The 8,388-nt window shown below is 40.5% G+C and overlaps 1 protein-coding gene across 1 annotated transcript; it reads left to right on the top strand.

Moving 5' to 3' along the window:
* The first annotated feature begins 1,075 nt into the window (after positions 1 to 1,075).
* LOC138092116 (olfactory receptor 5P4-like) lies at positions 1,076 to 2,020 on the top strand. The gene has a single exon (XM_068987986.1). It carries the CDS (start codon positions 1,076 to 1,078, stop codon positions 2,018 to 2,020), a length of 945 nt encoding a protein of 314 aa, XP_068844087.1.
* Positions 2,021 to 8,388: the final 6,368 nt, after the last annotated feature.

Here is an 8,388-nt window from a genome sequence, read left to right as displayed (position 1 = left end):
TATGTTTTCTTAATCCTTGAGACAGAGGTTCTTTAAAAAACAAATTATTAATAAGAGTATGTTGATCATTAAATTAGAGGAGTCATGGAAATGACTGACGGTAATGAATACATTCTCACCTGCCCTTGATCTGTGTGATCTATTTTGGAGTAAGGGAGCAATATTCTGAAGTGCTAATCTTTCAGTCCAGTTTCCTAGCTTTCCTCACTTTGTCTCTACCTCCCTAACTACCCTTCCCTCCCATCCTCCTCATATGCCCCTGCTTCTTATTTCTCTGTAGTTGTTTAATAGAACTGAAGAAACCAAAACATAACTACTCCAAGTTCCCAAATCTTCCAGTTTTCTTGCATTTAATCCTTGCTCATTAAAAAAGTCTAGATAAAAATATCTAGACTCTTCATATTGCTTCATACAATCCCATAAGTATAAAAAGGTATGGTATAGAAGTTAAGTCATGGAAGATTTTGCAAAACATCCAGGCGGTTTTGCTCACAACAATAAAAGTTCTACTTCCATTTTTCATCTTGAACATGGACACCTTTTATCCCTTGCTATCAAATTTTTTTTTTAATTCCGGAAAAAAGATCAAGTAAGAAAGAGATGTCAAAGTTAACATCATATTTTTTGGCCTGATCAGTGGTTAAACGGAGACAGCATTTACTAAGACAGAGATTACTGACTAGAGGTATATTTGGGATGGGGCTGAAATATCAAGAGCTGCTCTTTCTATAAACATTCATGCTATTTACAGTTCATGTTATTGCAATCAATATTGCTATAAACATTCCTTTGCATATCTCCCTTGCACACAGGTAAGACTTATTCCACGGTATACACATAGGAATAAAATAGCTGACTCATAAGGTAACTGAGGCTTCAATTTTAATATTTTCATGGAAACTGAAAAGAAAGCTTACGTGCACAAAGTATTCTGTAAATAAGGCAAATTTACCATTTGAAATATGTATAAGATTATATGTAGGTTATGGTTAGGTATACGTATAAAATGTAGGGTCATTCCAGTCAATTTAATCTCCTCTGGTTCTGATTTCAATAGGCACTGTTAAATGGATGGATGGAGGCTGCAAACCGTACAACAGTGACAGAGTTCATTATTTTGGGATTAACGGATAATGTGACACTATGTGCCATCTTCTTCGTGATTTTTCTAGGAGTTTACGTAGTTACCGTAGTGGGAAACATCAGCATAATCATCTTAATCCGAAGTAGCCCACAGCTTCACACACCTATGTACCTTTTCCTTAGCCATTTGGCCTTTGTGGACATTGGGTATTCTACATCAGTTACACCAATCATGCTGATAAGTTTCTTAAAAGAGAGAACTGCCATCCCAATCACTGGTTGTGTAGTCCAGCTTGCCTCTGATGTTGCCTTTGGGACTACAGAGTGCTTCCTGCTGGCCACCATGGCCTATGATCGCTACGTGGCCATTTGTTCTCCCCTGCTCTACTCCACCCAGATGGCTCCAGTGGTCTGCTTCCTCCTGCTGGGGGCCTCCTACTTGGGTGGTTGCATGAATGCTTTATCGTTTACCAGTTGTTTGATGAATCTCTCCTTCTGTGGACCAAATAAAATCAATCATTTTTTCTGTGACCTCTTCCCACTCTTGAAGCTTTCTTGTGGCCATGTTTATATTGCTGAGATATCTCCAGCCATCTCCTCAGCATCAGTCCTCATAAGCACACTGTTTACCATAATTGTGTCCTACAGCTACATCCTCCATGCAATCCTGAAGATGCGCTCCACTGAGGGGAGGAAGAAGGCCTTCTCGACCTGCACCTCCCACCTCACTGCAGTCACTTTGTTTTATGGGACAGTTTTATTCGTTTATGTGATGCCCAAATCGAACTATTCAGCTGATCAGGTCAAAGTGGCATCTGTTATCTACACGGTGCTGGTCCCCATGTTGAACCCACTCATCTACAGTCTGAGGAACAAGGACGTGAAAGAGGCTATGAGAAAACTAGTGGCGAGAATACACTGTTTTTTTCTGAATTAAATCAGATATAAATCTATACATAACAAACTATTCATTTGGGGGATATTTTTGCTGGATATTTTTATTGATACTTATCATGACTGAGTGACTAACATATATACACATACATGCAACACTAACTTTATTGCTTTTATAGTGAGAAGCTTCTGTAAATATAAAAGACCATGTAAAGTCAAGTGTATCACTAAAATGTGTGTTTGCTTCAGTTCAGTCACTCAGTTGTGTCTGACTCTTTGCAACCCCATGAATCACAGCATGCCAGGCCTCCCTGTCCATCACCAACTCCCGGAGTTTACTCAAACTCATGTCCATCGAGTCAGTGATGCCAACCAGCCATCTCATCCTCTGTCATCCCTTTCTCCTCCTGCCCCCAATCCCTCCCAGCATCAGGGTCTTTTCCAATGAGTCAATTCTTCGCATGAGGTGGCCAAAGTACTGGAATTTCAGCCTCAGCATCAGTCCTTCCAATGAACACCCAGGACTGGTCTCCTTTAGAATGGACTGGTTGGATCTCCTTGCAGTCCAAGGGACTCTCAAGAGTCTTCTCCAACACCACAGTTCAAAAACATCAGTTCTTCAGCGCTCAGCTTTCTTCTCAGTCCAACTCTCACATCCATACATGACCACTGGAAAAACCATAACCTTGACTAGATGGACCTTTGTTGGCAAAGTAATGTCTCTGCTTTTGAATATGCTATCTAGGTTGGTCATAACTGTCCTTCCAAGGAGTAAGCGTTTTTTAATTTCATGGCTGCAATCACCATCTGCAGTGATTTGGGAGCCCCAGAAAATAAAGTCTGACACTGTTTGCACTGTTTCCCCATCTATTTCCCATGAAATGATGGGACCAAATGCCATGATCCTAATTTTCTGAATGTTGAGCTTTAAGCCAACTTTTTCACTCTCCTCTTTCACTTTCATCAAGAGGCTTTTTAGTTCCTCTTCACTTTCTGCCATAAAGGTGGTGTCATCTGCATATCTGAGGTTATTGATATTTCTCCTGGCAGTCTTGATTCCAGCTTGTGCTTCTTCCAGCCCAGCGTTTCTCATGATGTACTCTGCATAGAAGTTCAATAAGCAGGGTGACAATATACAGACTTGACATACTCCTTTTCCTATTTGGAACCAGTCTGTTGTTCCATGTCCAGTTCTAACTGTTGCTTCCTGACCTGCATATAGGTTTCTTAAGAGGCAGGTCAGGTGGTCTGGTATTCCCATCTCTTGAAGAATTTTCCACAGTTTATTGTGATCCACACAGTCAAAGGCTTTGGCATAGACAATAAAGCAGAAATAGATGTTTTTCTGGAACTCTCTTGCTTTTTCCATGATCCAGCGGATGTTGGCAATTTGATCTCTGGTTCCTCTGCCTTTTCTAAATCCAGCTTGAACATCTGGAAGTTTGTGATTCATGTATTGCTGAAGCCTGGTTTGGAGGATTTTGAGCATTACTTTACTAGCATGTGAGATGAGTACAATTGTGTGGTAGTTTGAGCATTCTTTTGCATTGCCTTTCTTTGGGATTGGAATGAAAACTGACCTTTTCCAGTCCTGTGGCCACTGCTGACTTTTCCAAACTTGCTGGCATATAGAGTGCAGCACTTTCACAGCATCATCTTTCAGGATTTGAAATAACTCCACTGGAATTCCATCACCTCCACTAGCTTTGTTCATAGTGATGCTTTCTAAGGCCCGCTTGACTTCACATTCCAGGATGTCTGGCTCTAGGTGAGTGATCACACCATCATGATTATCTTGGTCATGAAGAACTTTTTTGTACAGTTCTTCTGTGTATTCTTGCCACCTCTTCTTCATATCTTCTGCTTCTGTTAGGTCCATACCATTTTTTGTCCTTTATTGAGCCCATCTTTGCATGAAATGTTCCCTTGGTATCTCTAATTTTCTTGAAGAGATCTCTAGTCTTTCCCATTCTGTTGTTTTCCTCTATTTCTTTGCATTGATCACTGAAGAAGATTTTATCTCTTCTTGCTATTCTTTGGAACTCTGCATTCAGATGGGTATATCTTTCCTTTTCTCCTTTGCTTTTTACAGCTATTTGTGTTTGCTTGGTTAAAACTAAATATGGATTCTTCAAGCTGAGAACACCTTCTATTTAAAATCCCCCTTGCCAATTGCCAATTATAGAATCCTATTTAAATTGAGAGAGGCATCAACGATTAAATTTCATTGTATACCATCTTGTAAAATAACATTTGGAAAAGAAGCTTCTCATCAGCAGCATGTAATAGACAATAACATTGACAAGTCAGCAGTTCAGGGTACACCCTTAAAAGTACTGCTGTGCCTTGGTAAAGGAATAATTTAACTTTTGGAAACATTGTTCATGTTTCAGAAAAGCTTCTGTTTATTTTTACTTTACTTGAGCCAGAGCAAAGATCCTGAATACTCTGTTTGATAATTAAGAAATCCAACCCAGACAGCAAAGAAGAAACTATAAATTTCAGCTGGCTCCTCTCACAGCCTGCCTTAACAGATGGCTGCTAGAGTGAGATTTTGCACACTGACATTTCCTTGGAGTGGGAGACTGGGTTGTTGGGACTTTGTTTTAACAACAGTTGATAGATAGGAGATATGAAATCATGGTTTAGGCAAAGAATATCTGCCGCCTATTTTGTACCATTACTTAAGGAGTCGTCCGCTGTCATTACTTCCATTGCCTTTTTCCACAGTGCTTATGATCTAGTTTGGTTATGGCAGCTGCCTCTGAACCAATTCTCTTCCTCCTACACAACTTTCACAATGACTTATGATGAATATTTTAGCTAATGTATTTTATTTATAGCATATTAGTAATGTCAGACAAATTCTGTGTGGCAGTATTCCTATCTCCAAATACAACCTTCCTTGGAGGATCAGTGAACTTCTTCCCTGGCCTATTCTCCAAGACTCTCAAGCTCAGTGTTCCCTCACTAACTTCTCTGCAAAACTGTTTCTTCTCCTCTGTTCCTCCCTCAATAAATGACAAACCTTTCTGAAGCTTAGTACTCCAACAAATTTGGGGTGATCCTCAGTGCACACCCATCAAAATGGTCAGCTCCCCCTCCATCCCCTTCCTTCTATGCATCACACATTGACCTCTTCCTATCTAAGTCTCTTTGGGTAAACACTCCGTGATAGATGACCATAAATCCATGCAGAGATTGCTTCCTTCGTTTTTCCACTCTAAGGGAATTCAAACACTGCAGTCATCCAGATGTAGGGAGTGAGGAGTGGCACTGCTACAGTCTTTATTGGAGAGGATATACATTGATACTCATATTCTCCTCCTAAATTCTAACTCAGCTAAGTAAATGACAAAACAAGAAGATATATGGGAGAGCAAAATATTACCTGTATGAATCAAATAGTTATATTAGAGAATGGGGTACATATGTATGAACACATATATTTTTGTGTCCTGAATCCCAGAATTTGACTCTCTTTCCTTGTCTGTCACTGGCAGTAATGGAAACAGATCTCCCCAATGAGTTTAGGCCTTTACCCATCAGCTTACGGCTTGACCAAGAGCAGCCAAGAACACTGAAGCCAGGCTCAGTCACAAGAGAAAGGGTGAAGAAGGAGGGCTGAGATGGTTATGGGTTGAACTGTGTCCCCTCCAAAATTCATATGTTGAATTCTAGCCACCAGTACCTTAGAATATAACCTTGACTGGGAACAAGGTTCTTTCAGATGTAATTAAGATGAAGTCATATTGGAGCAGGCTGGGCTTCTAATCCAATATGATCGGTATCCTTCTTTTAAACAGAACCATTTGGACACAGATAACAGACAAGAAGAACCTCATATGGAGATAAAGGCAGAAGTATGGGTATGCTTCTACAAGTTAAGAAACTTCAGAGATTGCCAGTAAACCACCAGAAGCTAAGCATGAAGCATAGAGCAGATCCCCCAGCGCTTGGAAGAAACCAACTCTGCTGACATAATCATCTTGGACTTCTGGCTTCCAGAATTGTGAGACCATATGTTTCTATTGCTTAGTCAGTTCAGTTGCTCAGTCCTGTCCAACTCTTTGCGACCCCATGGACTGCAACATCAGACCTCCCTGTCCATCACCAACTCCCGGAGCTTGCTCAAACTCATGTCCATCGAGTTGGTGATGTCATCCAATCAGCTCATCCTCTGTTGACCCCTTCTCCTGCCTTCAATCTTTCCCAGCATCCTGATCTTTTCCAATGAGTCTTAATTCTGTTGCTTAAGATAGCTCATTTATTGTATTTTGGTACCTCTGCCCTCACAAATGAATACAATCGCATATCTAGTTTTCTCTTCAAAACCTACCATCAGCTAATTTATTCCTAGAGGAATAAGAAGCAAAGGCCTAGATGTCAGGAGTGTTATGCTAGTGATCCCTCTCCAAAAGTGGGGGAAAGTATATCAGGAATGGTAAAAAGTGTCTTTCCTAAACGGTGTGCCCCAAACTAAGGGTCAAGGACACCACTGCAGGAACAATAAAAAAATCCTCTGAATGATTTTTTGGGGGAAGTTTCCTACTTATTATGGGTTGTGCTGCTGCTGCTGCTAAGTCGCTTCAGTCGTGTCTGACTCTGTGCAACCCCACAGACGGCAGCCCACCAGGCTCCCCCGTCCCTGGGATTCTCCAAGCAAGAACACTGGAGTGGGTTGCCATTTCCTTCTCCAATGCATGAAAGTGAAAAGTGAAAGTGAAATCACTCAGTCATGTGCGACTCTTAGCGACTCCATGGACTGCAGCCCAACAGGATCCTTCGTCCATGGGATTTTCCAGGCAAGAGTACTGGAGTGGTGTGCCATTGCCTTCTCCATTATTAATAAAAGGCAGGATTTGAACTTGGGGAAACTGTAAAAGATCCTGAATTGTTCTGATATTTAAAGACAGTTAGTCTATATAAATTTCAGGAAGATGTTCATCTGAAGTGAATTAGAACTTATGAAATTACTGACATTTCCAAGATTCCATAAAACACTTATCTGTAGTGGAGTGCTGGAGAAGACTGGAAGCAAAGGGGCAAGAGATAATTCCTTAGGGGTGAGGAAATCATTGTATATTGTGACTCTGTTGGTGGTTTCAAAAGTCTATACATCTGCCAAAAGTCATCAACCTGTATACCTAAATTGTGCATATGTAAATTATACTACAATAAACTTACTATTTTAGGTTCGGCAAGAGGGTATTCTTTCTTTTTTTCTGTTTTAATCTGAGGCCATAGAAGTGCTAAGACAGTACCATCATCTACCTACCCATGTAGGTCAATTGAGTTTCTTAATTATTTCTCAAAGCTATTCCCTCATCTAGGGTACCTCCTCTAGGTGCCTATATATTTATTCTTTTTGGTGTCCTTCACTCCTTTCTTTAAACCTTACATTAGTTTTACTACTAATTTTAAAAAAACATTTTTTCTCTTTTAAGGCAAGTTTGCTGGTGATGAATTTTAGTAGATATTTTTAAATTATAAAATGATCTCTATCGAACCCTCATTTTTGAGAGAGATTTCTATTTTAGGTAGAATTCTAGGTCAGTTCAATTCAGTTGCTCAGTCATGTCTGACTCTTTGTGACCCCATGGACTGCAACACGCCATGCTTCCCTGTTTATCACCAACTTCCAGAGTTTACACAAACTCATGTCCATCAACTCGGTGATGCCATCTAATCATCTCATCCTCTGTTGTTCCCTTCTCCTCCTTCCTTCTATCTTTCCCAGCATCAGGGTCTTTTCCAATGAGTCAGTTCTTAGCATCAGGTGGCCAAAGTATTGGAGTTTCAGCTTCAGCATCAGTCCTTCCGGTGATTATTCAGCACTGATTTCCTTTAGGATGGACAGGTTGGATCTCTTTGCATTCCAAGGGACTCTCAAGAGTCTTCTCCAACACCACAGTTCAAAAGCATCAGTTCTTCAGTGCACAGCTTTCTTTATAGTCCACCTTCACATCCATACATACCTACTGGAAAAACCATACCTTTAACTAGATGGACCTTTGTTGGCAAAGTACTGTCTCTGCTTTTGAGTATGCTATCTAGGTTGGTCATAACTTTTCTTCCAAGGAGCAGGTGTCTTTCAGTTTCATGGCTGCAGTCACCATCTGCAGTGATTTTGGAGCTACCCAAAAATAAAATCTCTCACTGTTTCCATTGTTTCCCCATCTATTTCCCATGAAGTGATAGGACCAGATGCCATGATCTTAGTTTTTTGAATGTTGAGTTTTAAGCCAACTTTTTCACTCTGCTCTTTCACTTTCATTAACAGGCTCTTTAGTTCTTCACTTTCTGCCATAAGGGTGGTGTCATCTGCGTAACTGAGGTTATTGATATTTCTCCCAGCAATCTTGATTCCAGCTTGTGCTTCATCCAGCCCAGTGTTTCTCGTGCTGTACT

Source organism: Capricornis sumatraensis, chromosome 16 (genome assembly GCF_032405125.1).
Source record: "Capricornis sumatraensis isolate serow.1 chromosome 16, serow.2, whole genome shotgun sequence".
Taxonomy (NCBI): domain Eukaryota; kingdom Metazoa; phylum Chordata; class Mammalia; order Artiodactyla; family Bovidae; genus Capricornis; species Capricornis sumatraensis.
Note: the sequence above shows the minus strand (reverse complement) of the source record. Positions and strands in the feature narration are given on the sequence as shown.

Excerpts from the sequence above, each read along its gene's own strand:
- LOC138092116 (XM_068987986.1), top strand. The coding sequence starts at position 1,076 with ATGGAGGCTGCAAACCGTACAACAGTGACAGAGTTCATTATTTTGGGA.